The sequence below is a fragment of the Pelodiscus sinensis genome, chromosome 14 (assembly GCF_052426305.1).
Source record: "Pelodiscus sinensis isolate ZL-2025 chromosome 14, ASM5242630v1, whole genome shotgun sequence".
NCBI classification, from domain to species: Eukaryota; Metazoa; Chordata; order Testudines; family Trionychidae; genus Pelodiscus; species Pelodiscus sinensis.
Window position 1 is genome coordinate 30,910,379 of NC_143065.1, and position 25,046 is coordinate 30,935,424.

At 46.1% G+C, this 25,046-nt stretch overlaps 1 protein-coding gene across 1 annotated transcript; it reads left to right on the forward strand.

Annotated features, from left to right (window-relative positions):
- Window positions 1-1,686: 1,686 nt before the first annotated feature.
- DET1 (DET1 partner of COP1 E3 ubiquitin ligase) lies at window positions 1,687-24,320 on the forward strand. The gene is made up of 5 exons (XM_006139296.5): window positions 1,687-1,927; window positions 2,203-3,298; window positions 11,346-11,536; window positions 13,278-13,469; window positions 20,466-24,320. Exons 2-5 carry the CDS (start codon window positions 2,216-2,218, stop codon window positions 20,653-20,655), a joined length of 1,656 nt encoding a protein of 551 aa, XP_006139358.2. The 5' UTR covers window positions 1,687-1,927; window positions 2,203-2,215; the 3' UTR covers window positions 20,656-24,320.
- The last annotated feature ends 726 nt before the right edge of the window (window positions 24,321-25,046 follow it).

The window sequence follows — 25,046 nt, forward strand, 5'->3', positions numbered from 1 at the left end:
ATGGTAACCAAGACTGCTGGAAGCCAGAGTATAGCTGGTGTTTCTGATTGGCTGTTGTGGTCAAGAATTGCTGACCCATGGCTGTGGCTATGCACAGACACTCAGGCTGCGTCTAGACTGGCAAGTTTTTCTGCAAAAGCAACTGCTTTTGTGGTAAAACTTGCCAGCTGTCTACACTGGCCGCTTGAATTTCTGCAAGAACACTGACGATCTCATGTAAGATTGTCAGTGTTCTTGCGGAAATACTATGCTGCTCCCATTCGGGCAAAAGCCCTCTTGCGCAAGAGGGCCAGTGTAGACAACGCGGTATTGTTTTGCGCAAAAAAGCCCCAATTGCGAAAATGGCGATCGAGGCTTTCTTGTGCAAAACCGTGTCTAGATTGGCACAGACGTTTTTCCGCAAAAAGTGCTTTTGCGGAAAAGCGTCCGTGCCAATCTAGATGCTCTTTTCCGCAAATGCTTTTAAAGGAAAAACTTTTCTGTTAAAAGCATTTGCAGAAAATCATGCCAGTCTAGACATAGCCTCAGGGTGTGAAATGCAGGATGTTTACAAGGAACCCAGTTTAGGAGCCACAACACCAAAGCATAGTGACTGACCCTCTCATTGTTCTGAATTTCACTGCAAAATGTCATACAAGGGAAGCAGAATAAAGACTGATAAAGACTCAGGTATTCCTGCAGAAACCCTAGTAGGCAATCCAGAGACTAAATACCTAGCCGATGGGCAGTGGGAGTGGAATAGGCACTGGAAGAGAGTACCAATTTTGCATGGGGTTTGCTCTACCCACACCACTACACCCCTTCAGAGCTAGACACCCTTCGGAGTCTGTTGGCAGTCAGGGATGTTAGATATCATGTAACTGAATAGTTGTGTAACTGCATGAAATCTTAGGGGATACACAACTATTCGATAGTTCTCAGGGATGGGGCCAGCAGCCAGTGCACTCTCAGCCCCTCTCCCAGAGAGGCCCCTGCCACCCTATGTTGTTGCCTCTGTATCAGAGGCAGCAGCGTGGAGTGGCAAGAGGGAGCTGGTCCGCAAAGGGAGCCACTATAAAAAACAGCTCCCCATGCAGACCAGCTGCTTGCCGCCCAGCGCTGCTGCCTCTGATAGAGGCTGGTCCGTGGCAGCAGCACCAGTTTATGGGGGGTCCGAGCTCCCTGTGGACAGAGGCTAGTCCACAGCAGCAGCCCCCATCCACAAGGGGTCCAAATGCCCTGTGAATAGTGGCTGCTTGAAAGCCAGTTCCCTGTGCTCATCACCTTCCGCTCGGCTGCCTCTCTATCAAAGACAGCAGCATGGGGGTGGGATTTGGATCTGGTGCTCATGGGGAGCCTGCTTAAAGCTGATACAGAGGCAGCAAGCGGGGGGAGTGTGTGCAGTCGACAAGATTAACCGACAAGCCCAGGCTTCTCGGTTAAAAATCCCTATGGGCAGTGGCTGTACGGAGAGGTGTCATGCGACCGGAGGGGAGAGTGGGCACTGCACTTTGGGCAGGGAGATACTGGCGAAGAGGGTGCCTGGCGGGCACAGCTGGCTCTGTAGGGGACAGAGGTAATGCCCTGCCAAAGCTGAGTACAGCTCCCTCCTGGGGTGTGTCCAGACTGTGCCCTGGGGGTGCCCTGTCCTGCTGGGGCCCATGTGCCATCATGCCCAGTTGTGGTGGTTGCCATGGTTCCCGGCGGGGCTGCCCAGGCCCCTACAGGCGATGACTCCTCCGGCCGCCAGGGGCCACTGTCGCTGCCGCGTGCGGCCGACTCTCAGCGCCTGCCGGCGGCCACGCTCCGGAAGCACTGCCGTGGTACCCTCTTGCCCTCGTCAGCAGGGCTGAGGCGTTGTTAGTAGCGGCGCCTTGGCGGAAAGATGGCGGCGGCCATCGAGTGAACGGATTGCGGAGGCGCCGGGACCCCGCTGCGGCCCGGAGAGGTGAGGAGACTCGCGACGCCCACCAGCGCCGGAAGCGCAGCCTCTCTGCCGAGGCGCCCCGCCCCCCTCACTCTGTGAGCCTCCCACCCCGAGGCCCCGACACTGGGGCTGCCTCTGGGGGAGGCTCCCGCCCCCCTCTCAGCATGGCACCCCGCCGCCGGGTCCCCGCGGTGTTACCCTTGCGGCGCCCCCAGGGGACCCCCTACCATCCCCCCCACCCCCGCGTGTGGTGTTGGTTCTGCAGTTCCAGTACAGTGTGTTTCTTCCCTCCCAAGGGACGATGAAGTGATGGATCATGAGGCTCCGACCATCAGGCCCCGCAGAATCCAGAACCAGAACGTCATCCACCGCCTGGAGCGCCGAAGGATCAGCTCTGGTAAAGCCGGCACCCACTGGCACCAGGTCCGGGTCTTCCACCAGAATGTCTTCCCCAACTTCACTGTGGTTAACGTTGAGAAGCCGCCCTGCTTCCTGCGCAAGTTCTCCCCTGATGGGCGCTACTTCATTGCTTTCTCCTCGGACCAGACCTCCCTGGAGATCTATGAGTATCAAGGCTGCCAGGCAGCAGAGGATCTCCTGCAGGGTTATGAGGGAGAGATCTTGGCTAATGGCAATGACCAACGATCTGTCAACATTCGTGGGCGGCTCTTTGAACGTTTCTTTGTCTTGCTGCATATCACCAATGTGGCCTCCAATGGCGAGCACTTGAACCGGGAATGCAGTTTGTTCACCGATGACTGTCGTTATGTGATTGTTGGCTCTGCTGCCTACCTGCCTGAGGAACCTCATCCCCCATTTTTTGAGGTTTATCGCAACAGTGAATCAGTGACTCCTAATCCTAGGTCCCCTTTGGAGGACTATTCTCTGCATATCATAGATCTTCACACAGGGAGACTGTGTGACACAAGAACATTCAAATGTGACAAAGTCATCTTATCTCACAACCAGGGCCTATACCTGTATAAGAATATCTTGGCTATTCTCTCTGTGCAACAGCAGACTATTCATGTATTTCAGGTGACACCTGAAGGCACATTCATTGATGTACGGACTATAGGCCGCTTCTGCTATGAGGATGATCTCCTGACCCTGTCTGCTGTCTATCCGGAAGTACAACGGGACAGTCAGACAGGGATGGCAAATCCCTACAAAGAGCCCTTCATAAATTCTCTGAAACACAGGCTGTTGGTGTACTTGTGGAGGAGGGCAGAGCAGGATGGGAGTGCAATGGCAAAAAGAAGGTTCTTCCAGTACTTTGATCAGTTGAGGCAGTTGCGTATGTGGAAAATGCAGCTGTTGGATGAGAGCCATCTGTTTATTAAGTACACCAGTGAAGATGTGGTCACGTTGCGGGTGACAGACCCTTCACAGGTAGGGCCTGTCTTCTTGGGGCAGCTTATTTCTTTGTTGAGATTATTCTTATGCAGATAAATACTATAAGCTAAGTTTCTGGTATAAGTGCTGAGTTGGGTTTTTGAGTACTGGGTAGAAATGTGCTGTTAGGTCTGCCACAATACATAATTTGGATTTTATTGTGAGGTGTCTTGGTGGTATCTTGGATGGTATTTGGCAAGATTTCCCCCTCTTACAATGTCAAAACTTGTTAGAAATTAGAGAGAAGAGCAATGTGGTTAATCCAATTTCATCTTCCAGTAAATGCAATTTTGTTTTCTATACTACACTACTGTTACTTATAGAGAGTGATCCAGTCTTTCCCCACTCCTGAATCAGATGACTTACACAAACTATATAATTTTCATTCAATTAGCTTCTGGTTTCAATCCTTCCAGCCTGACGATCATTTTGTTCTTTTTTCCCCCACTCTCACCAGTTTCTTTCAATTCTGGTGCCCCGGACTAAACAGTGCTTTAGAAGCAGTCATGCTAGAATAATGTAAAGAACTGTTAACTTCCCTACTGTGTGGCCTATGGACTCTGCATGTGCCACCCTAAACTGACCCTTTTTTCTTGCTGTATTGTATTGCATAGTTGGATCTCTAAGCCATTACTGTTTTCCAGATATTTATCTCTTAGTATGTATGTGTGTTTGAGTCTTTTTCAGTTGTAATAGCTGGCATTTTTTGCAAGCTAAATTTCACTTTTTCTGCTTACAATTCTAATCCCTCAAGCCTCTTGCTCTCTTTCTGTCCTGGATGGTATTTTCAACTCCCAATTATGCTTGGGAGAGCGCTGCACCAAAATTTTTTTAAAAGCTGCATACTATTTTAAAATTCTGCAAAATTCTGCATATTTTATTTGCCAAAATAATAATGTAATCAGGCCAGTTTCAATTATTTTGGTAGTTTATTTCAAAATACCTGTCAGTAAGTACGACTGTAACAATACAGACAACAAAAAAGATTTAGGAAATGGTTTTTGACACACAGATTTCTCACTAGGCATATTAATACAGAAATTTGAATGTTAAAATATACAATATAATACATTTCTGCAACTTTAAATTTATTTCCCGCACCCTTCTAAAGAAGTGCAAAGGCTTTAATGAGTTGGGGTAACAGAAGAACTGAAGGAGAGGGAAGTAATTGCTGGGAATGAGCCTGGGAGTGAACCTGCCTGATTGTTGGATGTGGGTGGGAGCAGTATGGAACAGGTTTATTTTTTGGGGGGAGAGAGACAATTGTTAGGGAGTTGAGAATCTTTCCCCATGCAAACCGTGGTTGAACCCTAGTCTTTCCTGTTCAATCAGGCACATCTGCCCCGGCCTTGTGTGTCCCTATACCTCCATTCAGCCAGGAATAGCTGCAAGTGTCCCCTGTGGCCCTATACCCCACTCCTCTCTGTCCCCATGTGTCCCTGCATCTTCACTCTGCTAGACATAGCTGCTCTGTATCCATGTGTCTCTGTATCTGCACCCTCACTTCCCTTTCATCCAGGCATAGATGCCCCTATTCCCATGTGTCCCTGCACTCTCTCCTATTCCCATTCAGCCCCAGCTCAGTGTTGTCTCCCCACTATCTCTGCATCCAATCTGTCTCCCCTCACTAGCTATTATGAACTCTAGCCTGTGAGAGCCCCATGTGCCCTGCTCTGTTTGTCCTCCCACATAATACCTGTCTCCTTAGCTGGCAAGGCGCACTATGAAGAAAGCAACATTTGCCCCCTCCATTTCCAAGGTTGGCTACTCTGGCCCATGAGCCAGCTGCCTCTCTTCTGATACCATGTACACCACTCGTGTGCAAAAAGTGTAATTGTAACATGACTCCTCGCATGGCTTTCACCTCCCCATCCGAATCATTTATTTTGCAGGAGAAAAAAATCTGTGGAGGACATGAATTCTGTGCTTGTGCAATGGCACAGTAGTCAATTTTGGTATCATCTACTATTTCTAACTAATACATTGTTTACTCCTACTTTCAGGTCAGTAATAAGGTTAAATCAGACCAGCTCTAATGCCAGTCTATGTGGTAGACTTCCCCTCACTCCTATAACACTTGTTTATTATTGCCTTTTTCCTAGAGACTTTCATTTGTTTTCAGTCCATATGAGATTGGTCTCAGACTACTTTACATTTTTTTTATCTACTTAATTCCTTTCATCTGCTTATTTTATAATTCTATTAAAATTATCTGGCAAGAACTCTCTCTAAACTTGCAGTTCTGCTCATTGTTTCTTTTTCCCTGCAAGCTTAATAACTCCCTTCCTACTGCCCTCAATATTTGTCCCATTGTTTTTCTAGGGCTAACAGTTGAAATAAATGGATGGTAGCTGCCCATTATGAAACTTTCTTTGGTTGTTGTTTCTTCCATTGTTCACATACATTAGTCTGTTATAGAATCACAAAGAATATTAGAGTGTGTGCACTGTTTGTTGTTGTAAAATCGTTGAGGACTGAGGCTCTTTTGTAAAAAGCAGCATTGAAATATTTGTGGAACAAAACCACAAAAAATAACATTGATATTGCAATTGGGTTGTGTTTTGGGGCCCACTTTATTCCTCAAAGAGCAGTGTTTCTTAAACTGTGTTCTGCGGCACACCGCTGTGCGGGGAGGCAGTCAGAGGTGTGCCGTGGAGAACAACAGAATTCAAAATGGCTACCCTTAAAGGAGCAGGCGACCTTTCTTTCCTCTGACATTCCCCCAACCCTTTTTTTCCCTAAGTAACTTTCCTCCCGACCCTTTTTCCCCCTGAATTTTTTGGGGGGGGTCAACCAAAAATCCTTGGTGAATGGTAATAGAGATGTAGCCGTGTTAGTCTGATCTTGCTGAAACAAAAAAGAGGTGTTCCTCATTAAAAAAAAAAAAAAAAAAAGTTTGGTATTCCTCAGTCTTAAAAAGTTTAAAAAAACACTGTCATAGAGTCTTGAGCTCTGTCCGTGTCCAAAAATATTGTAAGACTTCCTGATTAGATTAATGCAACCTTTTCACTTGGATGTGGACTTTGACGGGCATTTGTGACTGATCATTGCAATGTTCTTTAGTTTGCTTCCATTTCAAGTACACTTAGATTTCATAGCTGATACAGTTCATGTCTGGCTTAAAGCCTGAAAGGCAGCAGCAAACTAGGTTAGTTCTTCAGGAGACGCACTTAGTTTCCCACTTTTTTTGCAATCACTTCCAGATATTGATTTTGTTCTGTGATGGTCTGTGTAGTGATGTAAAATTTCAATTATTTGGCTAATTGAATAGTCGATGCAATTTGCACTATTTGATTAGTCAATAAGGGTGCTTCCACCTTTGAAGTGTAGCAACAGCTTTGCTACACTTCAAGGGTGAAAGCGCTGTGGAGAGCATGGGTCCAGTGGAGGACTGAAGCAGTCCCCAGCTGACCCCATGCACCTCGCGGCATTTCAAAGTGGCAGTGCCGTAGGTAGCCCAGGGTAGCTGGGGACTCTCCTGCTGATCCTGGTCTCCACATGGTGCTGCCACTTTCAAATACTGCGTGCAGCCCGGTCCAGCCGGGGTCTCCCAATAGCAAGCTGGTCTTTGTGTAAGGCTCTGAGTTGTGGAAAGTCTTTCCCTTACCTCTGATTTGAGGGAGCCAGAGTTCGCTGACAATTAGGCCCATCTCATCTCCTAGGTTCTGCTTGAGGAAGAGTTGGGTGAATTGGTATTTATGACTTTGGGGTTTTTTTTCGTACATTAAGAGGGAAAAGTTGAGATTTTAATTTTTATTACAACTCATAGAAAGATTGTTTAAAAATGTACATGAAGCCTGACTTTTGATAAACACATTTATGCATTTAAACAAACAGAAAATAGTAGAAAGGAACACAGAAAAGGTCATGTTTTAGATCTGCCTACCTGAGCACAAGGTCCCTCCTGCCATTTCCATTGCTCTAGGATGGCTTCTATGGCAGCTGAAGCAGGGTTCTATATTTAGTGAAAATTCTGTTCTTTCCTCTGTATTTGAGTCTAACCTTTCCTTTATTTGTTTGATTTTGCAGTATGTCAATGTGTAGATGACTACATAATTAATCAGTAACCCTGAGCTTATTAGTTAATCTTGTTGACTACATGCACTCTCCCCCCCCCCCCCCCCGCTGCCTCAGGGGTGAGGGGTGGTGCCTGTGAAGACCTAGCTTAAAAGTGGCTCTCCACAAGCACCAGATCCACCTCGTCTCCTTCCACTACACTGTGTTGCTGCCTCTGACAGAGACGCAGCAGCACGGAAGGTGAAGGGGCAGGCGGGAGCCAATACATGTGAGGAGCTGGCTTTCAAGCAGGCTCCCCCTGCGTGCTGGCTCCGCAGACCTGCCTTCACATGCAGCAGGGGCGGGGAGAAGAGGAGGCAGGAGCTGCTGCTGGGGGGGAGCCAGTTTAAAAGCTGGTTCTCCCCAGCACCAGCTCCACTGTGCTGCCTGCCTCCTCTCCTCCCACACTGCTGTCTCTATAAGAGGCAGCAGCATGGAGGGGGGCTTGGGAGGCTGTCGCGCAACAGCCCCTTTCCGGGAGGGTGGTCTGAGCTCCCTGAGGACAGGGACTGCTGCTGTAAAGCAGTCTTTGTCCATGGGGAGCTCGGACACCCACAGACAGGGTCTACTGCCACCCCGTGCTGCTGCCTCTGATAAAGAAGCAGCAGCGCAGAGTGGTAGGGGGCACACCAGGAGTGGGGCCAGGAATGTATTGGCTTGCGGCCCCACCTCATGGACTATCAAATAGTTGTGTAACTGCTAAAACTTCATGCGGTTACACGACTATTCAATTATATGCTATCTAACATCCCTATTATGCAGTAAGGCCTAAAATTAAGATACAGTGTAATATCAAGTCTGGTTTGTTTTTCCCTAGACTTCTTGGGATCTCATCTTTACATTGGCAGTGGCCTGAACTAGATGATTAGTAGATGTTTTCCAACTCAGTCTTCTGAATAATACCAGCACACGTAGTGGAAACTAGGGATGTTAAACTGTGTTTAATCAGCTAATTGAGTAATTGATTAGGGGGGAAACTGTGGAACCTCAGTGGGGTTAGCTCCCAGCTAATTCCCATCTTGCACTCAGTCCCCCCTCCCCCTTCCAGCTGCGCCTCTGCTTTTTAAATGTATTATGAGCCTGGTGCCTCTTCATCCTTTTAAAAAGCAGAGGCACAGCATTTGGGACCGGGCAAGACCTGGAAATCAGCTGATTCCTGGCTCACGACCAGTCCCCCGCTATGTCTTTGCCTCCCTTGCTCCCCCATGGAGACAGTGCTGGGGGGAACTGGCTTTTAAGCTGCATATGCTTATGCTTATTGGGTAGTTGACTAGTTGTTTACATCCCTAGTGGGATCCTATACTGAAAGTATGGAATATGATGTATTTATTCTTATGGGTCTAGACATGAAGTGTACTATGGATATACACTTGAACCTCTTTAAACTGGCAACCCTGGAAAACAGTGTATGCCAGATTAAAGAATTTGCCAGGTCAGGGAGGCTGCTGAGGGGTCTGAGCATGATAAGGATGGGTTGCTTACCTGGCACCCCATTCCCAGGGACACATGGCTCCACACTCCCTGCTGCTTTCGGCACTGCCCCTTCACTACTATGGGAGTGGCAGGGAAAGTCTAGGAGGAAATGCATCCCTGAGTTGCCTTTCTCCCTTTGCCTCCCAGGGTCTGTACCACAGGTGTACCCAGATTAGGGACACCCAGAGTGCAGTGGCCCCCAACTTGCGATGCGATGGGTTCCTGGGGAAGCGTGGCAAGTCGGGGGCATCCTAACTCGAACCCGCATTTACGATAGGTGCTGTGCGCCATCGTAAATGCGGGCCGGGGACAAAAGTCGAGGGTTTTCAGCCCCTTCCGCACTTACAGAAATGGTCATAAGTGCGGGGACTTGCAGCTCGGGCTGTCCTAAAGCGGGGGTTTCCTGTACAGAGGTTCATGTGTGCGATGCTTTTCTCAATAGCTATGTGGTTACCTAACTGATACCAAGTATAGAATAACATCCCACACAAAAACAAGTAGCTCTAAAATATAACTTAAGAAAAGTTTCTCTGGTTTGGCACTTTCCATTGGTAAATAATTACAATGAATATAGAGCTCCCTGTAAAAGAAATACCTTAGAAATGTAATTTTGCAATTTTTAAAGTGGTAAATATGTGTACAGAGTTGAATTGAGGGTCATCAAACCCTTCTCCTTTCCTTTGCACTCCAATTCTATAGACCAGTAAGAGTCTTTCCAGAGGGTAATGATTTTTTAGGCAATACTTCAGGTGATTGGGAATAATATGTGGGTATTTGGCAGCCATCCATTTCCTCCATTTTCTGACTAGTCTTAGGGTACGTCTAGACTACATGCCTCTGTCGCCAGAGGCATGTAGATTAGGCTACCCGACATAGTAAAATGAAGCGGCAATTTAAATAATCGCCGCTTCATTTATATTTACACGGCTGCTGCGCTCAGCCGACAAACAGCTGATCGGCTGTTTGTCGGCTCAGCGCGGTAGTCTGGACGTGCGGGTGTCGACATCAAAGGTATTTGTCGACCACCCAGGTAAACCTCCTGGGATGAGGTTTACCTGGGTGGTCGACAAATACCTTTGATGTCGACACCCGCGCGTCCAGACTATCGCGCTGAGCCGACAAACAGCCGATCAGCTGTTTGTTGGCTCAACGCGGCAGCCGTGTAAATTTAAATGAAGCGGCGATTATTTAAATCGCCGCTTCATTTTAATATGTCGGGTAGCCTAATCTACATGCCTCTGGCGACAGAGGCATGTAGTCTAGACGTACCCTAAGTAACAATGTTTCAGTAACAGCTCTCTTGAGAGAAAGAACAGGGTAGCATGGATCACCTTCTCCAAAACCAACACAACTCTGTAACAGGCCATGGGTTTGGTGTAGTGATAGTCTAAACTAGAGATGTAAAATTCCATTTAATTAGTTAACTCATTAAACTTTATGTTTAACTGGTTGACTGATTATATTGGGGAAGCACTCCAGCCCACTGGCTGGAGCACCCTTCCCCCACTTCCCTCCGCCATGGGCAGTAGCTGCTGCAGAGAGGCTGCTTCAGCCCCCACCAGTTAACCATAATAGGGTGATGCTTATTTTGTTAACCATTTACATCTCTAGTCCCAATGCCATCCCTTTTTGAGAGACCTATCTGAGTTCTCTCATTCTTCTCCCCAACCCTCAAATTATCCTGTAGGGTGAAGTCTTGACATGTGTAAGTCTGAGTTCTTCAGGATTTACAAAGGTGTTACTCTGTTGCTATGTGGTGTTAGAGGTAATGCATGTGTCTTATATTTGGGTTGGAAAGTTAGTGTCTGTAGCAATTGATTAACGTTACTTAGGGAAAGATTTACTGCAGAAGTACCTGAGTCATCTTTTCGATTTACAATTGCAATGGCACCTGGAAATTCTTGGATATGAGTGCTAGTATTAAAAAGAAATAGTTGTTCTCTTTTAGGCTTTCATTTCTACATCAGCAGGGTACGTGGAGGGCAAAACTTTTGCAAGCAGTGTTGGAACAGAATGCACTAAAAATATCTCATCTCTGCATGTTGGAAATATTAAGAAGGGGAAGACAATAAATGTGGGGGAAAAAAAAGCTCTCAGCTCTTCACATGCAGGAAAAATAATTTGTTGCCAGCCAGCACCTGGTTTAAAATCACTTCCCCAGCAGGAAAGAAAATTAAATCTGCCACTTTAAAAAGCATTTTATATTTGGTGGGGAGTGAGGAAAAGAAAACAGAAATATTGACATCCAGTTTGAAATGAAAAATTGAAAGCATATTAAGTTCCCTTTATAAATAATTACACTGCGGTGAATAGGCTGGATAATCTGGTACCCTTTGAGTTATTTGAATAGCATGATGAATTTGTATAGTGCATGTGAGATTCTCCTACATAGCAGAGTAATTGTGGGTAGTCTTGTGTGTTGTGTGTATGGGGGGAGGGATTCCCAGCTAATATTGGCCCTGTATTGTATGTCTATACTCTGCTGGAAAACCACTAACACTGCTACTCTTTGCAGCCTTCATTCTTTGTTGTATACAACATGGTGACCACAGAAGTTATTGCTGTGTTCGAGAATACTTCGGATGAACTACTGGAGCTCTTTGAGAACTTCTGTGATCTCTTCAGGAATGCCACCCTACACAGCGAAGCTGTCCAGTTTCCCTGCTCAGCTTCCAGTAACAACTTTGCCAGACAGATCCAGCGCCGGTGAGCCATTCGGAGCATGCCTTATACCATATAGGTACATGCTCAACACTGCCATCCAAAGGCCAGTATCAAGTAGCTATGGCAACCTTGAAAAACTTAGATCATTAGTGACCGATGGGTATATGAGTCCATTCTGAAAATGGTACATCTCAACACAGCCTTATGGTTCTAAAATCTGCCGAACACATAAGGCGATGCAAAGTATGCCTAGTTCTGTCTTGTGTGGCCTTCCACATAAATGGTAGACCAACACTAGAAAGCATACATGACAATCTATGCAACCAACCCTACGGAGAAAGATTTCAGAGGGAAGACTGCTGCCAGCACTCCTTGTGTTGTGACTTTATCTGAGCAAGGATTTGTTAAACCAAAAATGTCACCAAACTTGGGATTTATTTTGCTAGACGGTTTTCCCCAAATGTAATGTGAATAAAGCTGTGTTTGTGGCATTTTCTACAATTTCAGCAAAAAGTATGCTGTTCCTTTTTTCAGTTGGACTTTCCTTTCCAGTGTGAGAGTAAAACTGCAATCTAGTGTCAATGAAAGTAGAGTAAGATATAAAAGTAAACAGGTCTTCTAAAATTATTTTAAATAGACAAGTCATGTTAGTAATGCATTTGGTGATATTTCTAAAACAAGTTCCTAGGAATATATAGTGATGTGCCCAAGTGTGCGAGAGTTTCTTTTGCTTCCCACAGCTTATTTAATTTCAGCATAACTATTTAGTGACCGTTTCTGCCATTGCTTATAGGGGGGCTTCATTTTGATTCAAGTTGTTGCATCCATACAAGTGAAGGAGACTTAGTCATCTTGTACATTTCCTTAAGTCCCACTGGGGATTCCTTACTGCTTGTGAGAGACAGAACTTGATCCAAACCTATGAAGTGCTGCTCTTGTTCTGTAGCTGAAACAAAAGTCAAGACCTTCATAAGCAATCTGCTTGGTTGTCAGAGCCTATAATGGGGCTGGTTATAGGGATGGGATGCTGCTTTTTAAATAAGTAAACGTAATAGGCCCCTGTTCTCAGAGTTTACAGTCCAATATAAACGATTCCTAATAAATTGTTCTTACCTGTTGGTCTCAAAAATGTTGGATCGCACCAGCAAAAAGCTCAAATTTTGCTTACGAACTTGTAAAAAAGAAATACTCCAATCTAGATAAATCTCTTCACAGGAAAGAACGTTTCAGACTGTGTTGAGGTAAACAGCTGCAGGCTTCTCTTCAAGGTGGTTCTTCTTCTACAGTTTCTTCCCTTTGTGCAATCAAAACATAATGGCTGGGGAGAGATGGATTCCCAAGTCATCCTTCAACCTGTGGAATTCAGCTATTATTGCACACCCTTAAGGCTTCATTTACAATGTTTACAATAGTTGCAGTAAAATTGGATTGATTGATTGATAAGATGCTAATCCATCTCTCCCCATTTCTGATCCTGCATATATTTCCTGTACTGCAGGGCATCTGTAGCCCAGACCTTGTGGAATGGCAAGTTCCTATCGGCTTGTCAGTCTGTAGTTCTGAAGCAGAATAGGAACACTGACTAGAGTGGGTAAAAGATCATCAGAATCAAGACTGATGGTGTATTAGGTGAATTACAATTTCTGAAGCTAATAGTACTAGTTTTTAAACAGCTGCTGTTTTGATTTTTGTTATCTCTGTACTTTTCAAACACTAATATACCTACATTGTGCCATTTGCTTGTGTGCTGTGCAAATAAAATCTATCCCTTTTTCTCTTCCAGGTTTAAGGACACTATTGTGAATGCAAAGTATGGAGGGCACACAGAAGCTGTGCGGAGGCTGCTGGGTCAGCTTCCAATCAGTGCTCAGTCTTACAGTGGCAGCCCTTACCTTGACCTCTCTCTCTTCAGTTATGACGACAAGTGGGTATCAGTCATGGAACGGCCAAAGACGTGTGGAGATCACCCCATCAGGTATGAGGAAGCGTCTGAAAATTGCACATGGCTAGGACTAAATGTGTGTTTCTCAGAAACGTATGTGTGTGTCAGACTGATGTGTATGTATAGGGATGTTTGCCTTTCCCCCTCATCTCTCCCATTTGACCAAAGTCCTTGCATAAATTATTCTGGAAGACCAGTAAATTAGGAAGTTCTGTCTGTCCTCAGATCCCCCACAGACAGAGCAGTGCTCCCAGTGCTTCCCTACCCGCTTGCATGTAAACATGTAGCTGCTGAAAATGTCACCGGTTACACATTTACAAAAATAAATATATTTTAATAATAGGGATGTTAGTGTATAGTCGAGTAAATGATTAACTGATATACCTACTAACTACACGCACACAACCACCCCACTCTTTTGCCTCTATATCAGTGGTAGCAATGATGGGGTGGGGGTGGGGGACACGAGCGGGAGCCCACGAGGATTTAGCTTTAAGCAGGCTTCCCATGAGCAATAGATCTGCCTGCCCCTCCCACTCCTGCGCTGCTGCTTCTGATAGAGGCAGCAAGGGGGGACATGCAGGAGCCGGTGCTGGGGGAAGCCAGCGTAAAAAGCCGGTTTCCCCCCAGCACCAGCTCCAAGGTGCCGCCTGCCCCCGCCCCTGCCCCATGCTGTGCCTCTAACAGAGGCAGTAGTGCAGGAGTGGGAGGGGCAGAGCAGCCTCTGTCCATGTGAGGTCCAAATGCGAGTCCAAGCTTGCCATGGACAGAGGCTGCTCTGCTCCATGGGATGTCGGAGCAGCTTCTGTCCACACGGAGCTCAGATCCCCCACAGACAGAGGCTGCTGATGCGGACCAGCCTCTGTCCATGGGGAGCTCGGACAGCCTCTGTCCATGGGCAGCAGGCTGACTACTGATCCTACTGTAATGAACAGTGAAGAGTAGACGTTGCAGGAGATACATTGTAGAATGTAAAACCGAATCTGTTAGAATAAAGGTCTTGATAAAGACAATAGGGATGTGTTATGTACCAGACCACATTTATGCTTTTAAGCAGACACTTTGCAGCAAGTACACCTCAGAGTTCTTACGGAAGCAGCTGGTCTCAGTTTGGTGGCAAGCATGGTAAGGGATGAGCTGGGGCACAAGCCTGCAGGCAGGAGTGAGCAGGAGGCCCAGGCATGGGGGCAGGACAGGGGCTCACATGGCACCTGTGTGCTCGGCATCCGCTGTTTGCTGAGGGAGTGCAACTTTCCCTTTCTGCAGGAGCAGGCGGAAGGGACAGAGTGGGAGGGGGTTCCAGCATGGTGGAAGGCCAGGGGGGGTCAAATGGCACCTGTGTGTTTAGCACCCCCCTCTTTGCTGGGAGAGTTCAACTTTCCCTTCCCACAGGAGCGGGTGGGGAGGAGGGAAGGGGACCAGGCATGGTGGCAGGGGAGGAGCTCAAGCCATGCTTCACTGAGCATGAGCAAATGGAGGTTTACTGCAGAGGCATCAGCTAATAGCTTCCCCTACTTCATCCAGATTGCCATGCGAGATATCAGCCTTCTTCAAATCACACAGAGTGATGGGGAGCAGATGCTGACTGAATGTGGCCACTTTGTGCTGAAATGATGCTAGACCACTTACTCTGCTGGCTTGGTGTGGAAAGGTATCCTACCATGGAGGACAGAATAAGGCAGGCCTCCCCTGAAACCTTGTGAGAGAGATGAAAAATTTCCTCTGAGAGTTTTATGGGCAGATTGTCCAGACATGTTAAAAGCTGTTTCAGGGACTTGCCACTGTGTAAGCACTGTGACCACTACAGATCACACCCAATTGCCTTAGACCACTTTTAGCAAGGAAAAAGAAAAAAGGGAACTCACCAGAAGTGCCCTTCTCGGAATCAGTGCTCAACTGAGAGACATCCTGGGAGGAGGGGATTGTCTCCAAGATTATAAAAAGTTCTTGGCTCTTGGTGATATTGGTTGCTCGGCTCAACTATTGACCATTCTCCTCTTCCTCCTCCATTCTGCTGTGCTCCATTCTGCTGCTTGAGTATGCCTGAGTGTCCTGGGAGGAATCCACAGATTGTCTAGGGAAGCTGGTTGGGTTCCCCCGCAAGTATTCCATGAAGCTGCTTGTAGAAGCCGCATGTTTGTGGTGATGCTCCAGTCTGTCCATTTGCCTCCTTTGCCTCAGCTCCTTTATTTTCACTCTGCACTGCTCCTGGCATTCTCTTTTTCCTCCCTTTTGTGATCTGTGTTTCTTTTGCTGGTTCATTTTGCAAGGACAGATCCCTCTCCCCACACAGCAATGAGTCCAGGATCTCCTGCATGCTCCATGCTTGTGATCATCTGCAGCCCTGGAAACTCATGGTTGGGTGTTCTGCCTGCTCTGAGGTCTCCATGCTAGACACGCAGGAAATGAAATTCAAAATTTCCCGGTGCTTTTTTTATCCACATGGAGAGCCATAGAGTTGTAATTCATGGCCAGAGAAGTCACTGCAGGGCACTGTGGGACACCTCCTGGGGTCCAAGAACATTGAGTTTCACAGCACTGTGTCTTTACTACCATAAAGTTGACTATGCAATATCGAATTTAGCAGGAGTACAGAAATTGACTTTAATTGATGGAACAACCTGCTGTTTAAAAAATCAACCCAGTGTGGCTAAGTTCAACCTAAACTCCAGACCAGATTTAAGAATTAATAGTGTGCTCTGTGACTACCCTAATGTCAGTGTTTTGATTAGTCCAGAGAGTTGAAAAACAGCCTGGTCACCTGCTGTCTACAATATTCCTTTCTACATCCTGCACACTTCACCTGACTAAAATTTGGGAACTTCTGACCATTCATATACAGACAGTTCCCAAATTATAACTATTTAATTGATTTCCAACTGTACAATCTGCAGAAAAATCTCCATTTCCTTTCCTGTCACTGTTCTTGATGTTCAGAGATCTCACTGGGTGGTGTTTGTCTGTATCCGCCAATATTTGTGCAGCCTTTACAGACAAAAGGGAGCAGGACTGCAGATGTTTTCTGTGGTCACGTCTTCTGTAGTAAACAAAGCAAACTACCACCTTCCCTCTCTCCCCTGAGTAGACAGGCAGTTTTGTGCTTTAGACATCCAGGTTATAAAATGCCAGTCAATCAAGCCTTGAATAGGGATTTGGAGCTGTAGGGGGGCTCTTACTTCCCAGTTTCCTGCTTATAGTACACAGGGCAATTCAGTAGCAGAAGTAACCTTTAACCCTTCAATAGCTGGAAAAGTGCTGCCATGTTTCTTTCACACAAGACAGCGATAAGTTACAACAGCAGCCCATCATGAAGAAAACGGTTTTGAAATAAAGAAACTTTAGCTTTATTTTCTCATTACTGGTAATGTAGGATTTATAGTGATGGTTCTGTACAAATGGCTTTGGCACAAAGCCCATCAGCATCCCAATCTACATTCAATCCACATTTTATTTTCTTCTACACCAGATGTGGTTTGAGGTCCCATAGTCAGGTCCTGCACCCAGGGCTGTGACAAGGACAGGGCAAGTGGGGTGCTCTCCCCGGGTGCATCATAATCATGGGTGCAAAGACGCAATAAGTAAAAACAATAAGCTGCAAAAGTAAAGAGTATCACGCGTGCTAATCTAAAGGGGAGGGGCATATCATTAATATTTTGGCCTGGGTGCAAAAATACCTAGTTACAGCGCTGCCTGCATCAACTCAGCATATGCTCTATGCTGCCACTAACCTAACTCCTCCCCTCTCTTGGTTTTACTGACTCTTTCCCCTTAGAACAGTGTTTCCCAAATGGTGGTCCGCAGAACCCTGGGGTTCCACGAAGTGAAAGTAAGAGTTCCATGAGAACTCAACCCTCCCACACACCTTTTTTGTTTTGCTCAACCAATTTTCCTGGCTGGGGTTTCTCAAAGTTCTAAAAGGGTTCCGTGGCCAAAAAAATTTGGGAAGGTTGCAGCAGTCTTCTTTTTCAGCTACTGGAGTAGCTAACCTCCTGCTTCATGGCCTCTTTGTTGATGGAGTGGCAGCAGGGCCTTTTACCCAGTATCTGTTTGCAAGAAGCTCGGTAGCAAACTCACAGCAGAGCACTGCAAAGCTTGTGGGAGAGATGCATGAGCTCCCTAAATCCTTAACACAACTCCTCCCATGTTAGGAGGTTAAGGCTTGTAAATCTAAAGGGTTAATAAGGAGCTTATTTAAAGAAGTGGTTGCAGATAATTTTACCATTTTTGTACAATTTGAAAAGTCTGGTCTAGTTTTTTTTATTTACACACGGTCTTATATTTCAGTACCACAGAAGCAAGAGTCCATGGAAATGGCCTCTGATTGCGGAGCACTTTTAAAAATACCAAACTGAGCACATCTTTAAAATTATAAGGAACTCATCTTGAATGTGTTGATTACCTTGAATTATGGAGAGAGAAGCAGCCCTATAGGCCATGTTTTAGTTAGAAACCACCCCCCATGTGCCCAGTTCTGTGTAGGAGGGAGATTTTTGGAAAGCCAGCTACCAAGATTGTAGCTCTTTTGCTTAGTTCTTGTATGTAATTGTCAGGCAGGTTGGTTGGCATTTTTATTCAGGTGAGGAAGGAGCATGGAGAAGAGAAAGGCATGCTAGAAAAAATGTGAGGAATTTAGCAAGCTGCATTATCAAAAGAGAGTTTCAGATATTGAAAGAATCTGTCTGGAGCCATTTCTGCCAGCCTAAGAGCTGCGAGTGCATCAGGCTGGCAGGTGGTGATAGGAAGAATGTGCTCTGATACAAAAGCAGTTTTGAGCAGAAGCCAGAGACAAATGCAAACAACCAAAATCTTCAAGGCAGGAAGAAAATGGAGACATATAGGGACAGAATGAGCATCAGAAATCCATGCTCAGAAAATGTCATAATAGTTGAGCCAACTTTAGGGCCAGGGCTGCTGGATTTGTGTAATAACAGGAGGCCATTTGGTTTCTAAATTACATGCAAATCCCATCAAAGCTGTAGGTAGACAGTAAAGTTGCCTAGATCTTTGTGCTCTCCTAGAAATGAAGAGGATGCAGCTTGAAACAGCATCACTCTTGGACATGGAGAAGAATTCCTGCAGGAGACAGGAAATATAAACAAATGAAGTGAGTGCTAGGCAGAACTCCTTCCAGAGTCAAGCCAGCACTGCTCTGCTTATGGACCAGAAAGTCATGAAAGAGCACTGTTTACTTCTTACCTGCACACCAGGCTGCAGAGCACCCCAGGTTTGAAACAATGGACCACTCTGAGTCCATGGTGGTAGTACAAACATAGGGCAATTATTTCCCCTTTCCAGATCACCCACATTTGCTGTGATCACTGCATTTGGCCATTAAGTAACTTCATCCTGCACTATTGCAGTGACAGTTTTCACTGAAAAGCTGCAAGTGACTGTGAAGTAAAGTAGTTTAAGGCACTCTAGGGCAGTGGTCTCCAATCTTTTTCAGCACAAGATCATTTTTTGTATTTAAGTGCAATCCAGGATCTACCTCAAACCCAAACACCCTTGCCCCACCTCCTTCCCGCCCCACCTCCTTCCCACCCCTTCTCCGAGGCCCCACCCCTGCTCACTCCATCCTCCCTTCCTTCCCCATCCTCATTCACTTTTATCAGTCAGTGGGCTTGGGTGCAAGGAGAGGGATGCAGGCTCTGATCTTGGGCTGAAGGATTTGGTGTGTAGGAGGGACTCTGAGCTGAGGCTGGAGCAGATTATTGAGGTAAAGGAAGGGGGTTCAGGATGCTTACCATAGGTGACTTCTGGATGGTGGTGCAGTGGTGCTAAGGCAGGCTCACCCCTACCCTAGCCCTGCACCATTCCCAAAAGCAATCAGCAAACTCTCTTCATCCTTGTCCCCATTCTGCTCTGTGGAGATGGGATACGAGGGGGTGGGTGGAGAAGGGCACCCAGATATCAGCACCCCCTCCTCTTCCCTATGCTCTGCACAGCAAGCAGGAGGCTCCCAGGGATGGCAGGCAGCTCCAAAGCAAAGGGCAGGACCAGCGCAGCAGTGCTGAGCAGGGCAGTTGAAGTGCTGGCCTCCTGGCCAAACCAGTCAGGATCACCTGTCAAAGGTTCCAAGATCTACCAGTAGCTCCTGATCTACTGCTTGGTGACCACTGCTCTAGGGCAAAGTCAAGTCCAGTGGCTCTCCTACTTTTTCTGAATGGGGACACAATGAAGGGACAGGAGTAGCCAAGTTAAATTGCAGCAATGTGAAGTTGTGAAGTCTCTTTTGTAGAACAGGAGAGACATTACTTTTTCACAGTTGGAGAGTGAAGGCTGCTGCTTACAAGTTATTAAAAGGAGTGGATTTTTTTCTCATTTGCTCATGTGTAACACCCTTTATGACTGTGGGAGATGTTTGCATCAGTGGCATGGTAGGGAGACAGTATGCATCTAATAGTGATAACGTCTTTTATTTCTAACTGGATCCAGAAATTGGAGCTCACAAGTCTGAAATACAGCCCTTGGCAAGAAGTTCTGTGGTTTATAGCACTAAAAGAAGTAAATGTTAGATTTTAAAAATTTCTGCCCATGAAGTGACTTTTCCTATGTGACCCTCCATCATTTGTATTGTTAGTCCCATGGTGTCTAACCAGTTCTGAAGCAGAAGTCACTATAGTGACTACTGCAATGGATGTTAGATATCTGGTAATTGAATAGTTGAGTAACCAATAAGAATTCTATAGTCCCCAGAGGTGGGACCAGCAGGCAGTGCACTCACACCCCGCTTCTGGGGAGCCCCCTACCACCCAGCACTGCTGCCTCTGTATTTAAAAGCCAGCTCCCCATGCAGACCAGTTGTCCGTTGTCCTGTGCTGCTGCCTCTAATGGCTTAGTCTGTGCTACTTATTGATTAGTGCAGGCTGAGTCTGTGTCACCATTTTACCAGCATGACTTTGGATAAATACCAGCAATGGAATAAAGAGTAGTCATCAGTGGTATCCATTTTCATGCAGAGTCCAGGATGGCAAAACCAGTGAGCAGGAATAGACAGAACCATCATTCTCTGTTTTCTCTTCCTTACAGATTTTATGCCCGGGATTCTGGTCTTCTAAAGTTTGAAATCCAAGCAGGACTCTTGGGCCGACCCATCAATCACACAGTACGACGCCTGGTTGCATTCACCTTTCACCCCTTTGAGCCCTTTGCCATCTCAGTGCAGCGGACTAATGCAGAATATGTTGTTAATTTCCACATGAGGCACAGCTGTACATAGAACAATTGTGCCAGGGCAGCTGCTGCCATAATGGACACACCAAAGCCAGACACTCATGCCTTCTAGGAAACCAAACCATTGCTTGTGTAAGACCTGGAAGCCCTACCCAACCAGCATTGTTTCCCAGGACTTGCAGCTGACACTCTCAAGCTATTGAAAGGGAATCCCATTGTTCTCAAGAAGCCACTTTGATAGATTAGTCTTGTGACCATTTCTTTTTCAGAGATACCAGCCCATTCATACTGCCAAAGCCTGTTGTTCCATTAAGCCGTCTTTTCTCACCCCTATTGATGAACAAAATGTAGCTGAGAATCCTTTTTCTCCAAGCAGTGTCATCTTTTTTCTCACTTCGTCTGTTTTGTGATAGCAAAGGTAGAATTCTCCACAAATACCAAACACTTCCTTCAGTACCAATGCCCTTTTACCTGGTCAAGGCAGGTCGTCCATCTTACAGAGAGAATAGAAGCCATGCTGGTAGTGTTTTTTAATTTGTACCTTCACTGTTATAGGGAAACAAAACTAGCTTTTGGTTTTTGTTTTGATACAGTGTACTCAAGCCATGTTGATATGCAAGGCATTAGGAGAGAAAGGTCTGTTAGTAGGGCAGTCTAGTAATTAGAGCAGGTCACTGGAATCAGGGGAGATTATTTCTGTTCTTGACACTTATGCAAGTCACTTAATCTTTGTGCCTTAGTTTCTAACTGTAAAATGAGGATGAGACTGAGACATCTTCTCTAAAGCACTTTGAGCTCCTCGTGAAAAGTGGCAAGTTCCAAGGGAGGGGCTGATTGCATGCCTAACCTGTGAGTTGGTGCGTAGGGTGGGAAGGTTGGTAGCTAGAGTGGTTATGCGTCAGAGGGGCCTGAAACTTGAGATCAGCTTTCTCTTTGGCGCCTCAGGGAGAAGAGCTTAATGGGCCCGAAATGTGTCCCTGGTGGTAAATGTCAACCTCTTCCCTAACCTTTCTTCCGCTCACTGTGTGGGAAAGAGCCAGCCCTAGTCACTGGCGCATACCAGGTACATGAATATGGAGAATGTCGTACTTGTGGCATCCTTTTCTTTCCCATAGCTACTATGTAATGCCTTAAACCACAAGGTTATAGTCACCAGGATAGAACAGGATTAGACCTGAGAGAGCTGGTTCCAGGGTGTCTTTCTGCATGTCTCTTTGACACTAGAAATTGTGCTTGCCTTTCCCTTGAAGTTAGAGGAAGCGAGGCTGGATTTCACACTGGGAGAAGAGGGAACTTGGATTCATTTTTATTGCTGGGAGCTTGTAGCTGATGGTCTGACTTTTGCTGACTTAATGCTGCCTGCCCTTTCCTGCTTCACACCCTATTCTCAATGAGAACTGGGGATGAGGAGGCAAGGGGTGCTAATGGATGGCTCCTTGGGATTGAAGCACAGATAGATGGGTGCATCGCTGGAAGCAGAATGAACTTTTCCTAGGGAATGCTGTCATTTGAGGCAAACATAGGGTTGGTGAAAGGTGCTGGATTGACACTGGAGACTGCTGTTCTCTGCACATGATGGGCTGTGACAGGGGAGTGCCCTTGAGGGTGCTGCCCTCAAAGGAAAGCCCTTCAGACTGAAAGCCTAGTTATACCTTGATGTGAGTCTGCTGGAGGTATCAAAAAGGGCCAGTTGTGGCCACCTGTCCACTATAGGGATGTCAATATGTAGTTGACTATACAATTAACCAATAAGCCTAGGTTTATCAGTTAATCTTGTTGACTACACTCATTCCCCTGCCTCTTGCTGCCTCTGTATCAGAGGCAGCAGTGGGGTGGGAGGAAGCAGGAGCCTGTTCCCCCTAGCACTGGCTCTGCAATGCCGCCTGTCCACCTGCACACTGCTGCCTTTATCAGAGGCAGCAGCACGTGGTGGTGAATAGGGGAGGCTGCTCTATGGAGGTGGAGCACCCTTCATCTGCGGGAAGATCGGACCCCCGGCGGACAGGGGCTGCTGCCTCTCTGCACTACAGTCTCTGTATCAGAAGCAGCAACACAGTGTGGCAGGCAGCCAGTCTGTGTGGGGAGCTGGTTTATAAACTGGCTCCACTCACGGAGTGGCTCCCTCCTGGCACCCCGCACTGCTGCCTCTGATAGAGGAAGCAGCATGAGGTAGCAGGGCAGCTCCCTGAGAGTGGGCCTGGAAGCTCACTCACTGTCAGCCCTGCCCTTGGGGCTTATAGAATAGTTGAGTAACAAGTAAGAATTCATGCGGTTACTCGACTGTTCAATTACCCGATATCTAATGTCCCTTGTTCACTGGGAAAGTCCTCAAGTCACAAACTCATCTCACACATCCTTGAATAGCCATCAGATAATATTATTTTTGTCATTGCTACCCTGGACAGGGTTTGGATACCTCACCTAGATGTGACAGGCTTCACATCCCACCCAGATTCATTCCTTTCTCCTCTCCTGCAAACATAACCTATCTCAACCCTGTTGAAGGCAATTTTTATATAAGAATCCCAAAGCCCTCTCACAAAAATAGGTAAGTATTGCTGCCATTTTATGGATGACAAAATTGAGATTCAGATGAACTAATTCACATGAACTTGTGTAAACTAAGTATAGAATGGACTTCCAGTTCTAACCAGCTGCCTCTCTGGATCTGTGCAGGATTGTTGAGGCTTTCAAAGCCTGGCTATGGAAAATGTAATCTTCGGGGAAGAATACATATTTTTGGTCTTCTTTCCCGGGGTATTTGCTGATGGGAAGTTTCTCAGGGCTGTAACAAATGATTTCAGGTTGGAAGGCCACTTGCTGGGGGAGGTGTCAGAACATGCATGCAGTTGTGCCTCATTCCTCTCCAGCCCAGAACACTATTTCATAGTTTTAGAATCTTTCACCTACAATCTGTTTCTCAAGCTCTTTCTATTAAAGCTCTGAGCAGGGAGTCTTCACACATTGTCCCCTGCTTGATAAAACACACTGTAGCTGATAGATAACTGAGTTATCTGCTCGCTCTCTCTGTCTCACACACCAAAAGTTCACTCTTCATTACCCTTTTCCATTGTTAATGTATCCTTCTGTCTTTCCCAAAGTTCTCAACTGTTCCCATTAATTCCTTGATGCCACAAGCCTGCATTCCTACACCCAGAAGCTCCAGATGGGATGGAACAGTGCTTACAAAAATATCTCTGCTTCTGTTAATTTTGTTTCCGTTAAGTGGTATAAGTAACAACATCTTCCCATCTCTGCCAGTATGTTGTGTAACTGCAGGTGAGTCACTTCCCCTCCTCCCTGCCTCAGTTTCCTTCTCTGTAAATGGAAACTATGTGGATTCACTTCTGTAAAGCACTTTTGATTTGTGGATGAAAAGTACAAGATAAGTGCTAAATATTGTCTTAATGTGCTTCTGGAGAAACAGATTGATGGTTGTGAGGAGTATGGGGCAGTACTGGTGATTCTGGGGCTGTGGCTGCTACATTTTATATCTACAGCGATATAAAACAGGAGTGTCATGAAAGAAAAGCCTGTCTCATTCTCATGCTTGAAAATGTGATTCTTTTATTTAAGAAACAAGAAGGGCGGCGGGAGGCAAGGGAGGGACATATATTTTCTATCTAATATTTTTACTAGGTTAGGATGAGAACTTGTTAGCAACACGAGATAAACAATAAATACCAAAATAAACAAGATCTTGTTTTAAAAGACTGACTTGTATCCTCTTTCCAAGATTTCCTAGCAGACGTCTGTAGTAACTTAAATCCTTTCCTAAGAAAATGCAATGTTTGTCTGGAGGAGTCATGGCCTATATACATAGATGTGTCTGCATAAAATCTAAGTATGAGCTAATGGCAAAAGTGGGATGCACTTCTTTCCCCTATTTGTTTTTCGAGTTGCTAGCCTCGCTTGTGAACATAGACTTTCTTTCTGCCAATTCCTATGGCCTCATCCTGTGACTATTTCATCTCCCCTCCCCTAAACTACTGTAATGAGAGTGGCTTTGCAGAGCTATCACCCTTTTTTGTGGGGGTCAAAAATACTGGTAGGTTTTGTTTTGATTTATTTTTACTGCATGGTCCTCAGCAGGCAGAATGTGCTTGTGCAGAGCTTGAGCAGTGGCTGCCAGTTTGTAAATGGGCCCTATGTGAGGCCCCATGGCTTTGGATTTCTCCTTGATCTGCTGCACTGGGTACTTAATAGCAACGCTGTGAGCACTAGAGGGGTCAGTAACTTCACTTCCTGAGCCCTTTCCCTCTATTGTGTGTAGGGTTCTTTATGCAATGGTTTCTCTTGAACTTTGTATCAAAGTGACCCCACGGAACCCTTTAGCACTGAACACTTCTCACTCAATTCAGTTCAGTTCTGAACTAACTGGCAGGGAAACTCATGCCTTGAAAAGACAGTGTGTTGATTAACAATGGATCTACTTTA

Bases quoted from the DNA above. Each gene is read 5' to 3' on its own strand.
- DET1 (XM_006139296.5), top strand. From the start codon at position 2,216: ATGGATCATGAGGCTCCGACCATCAGGCCCCGCAGAATCCAGAACCAG. The intron at 3,299-11,345 runs GTAGGGCCTGTC...TACTCTTTGCAG, and splicing joins GGGTGACAGACCCTTCACAG to CCTTCATTCTTTGTTGTATA. The intron at 13,470-20,465 runs GTATGAGGAAGC...TCTTCCTTACAG, and splicing joins TGTGGAGATCACCCCATCAG to ATTTTATGCCCGGGATTCTG.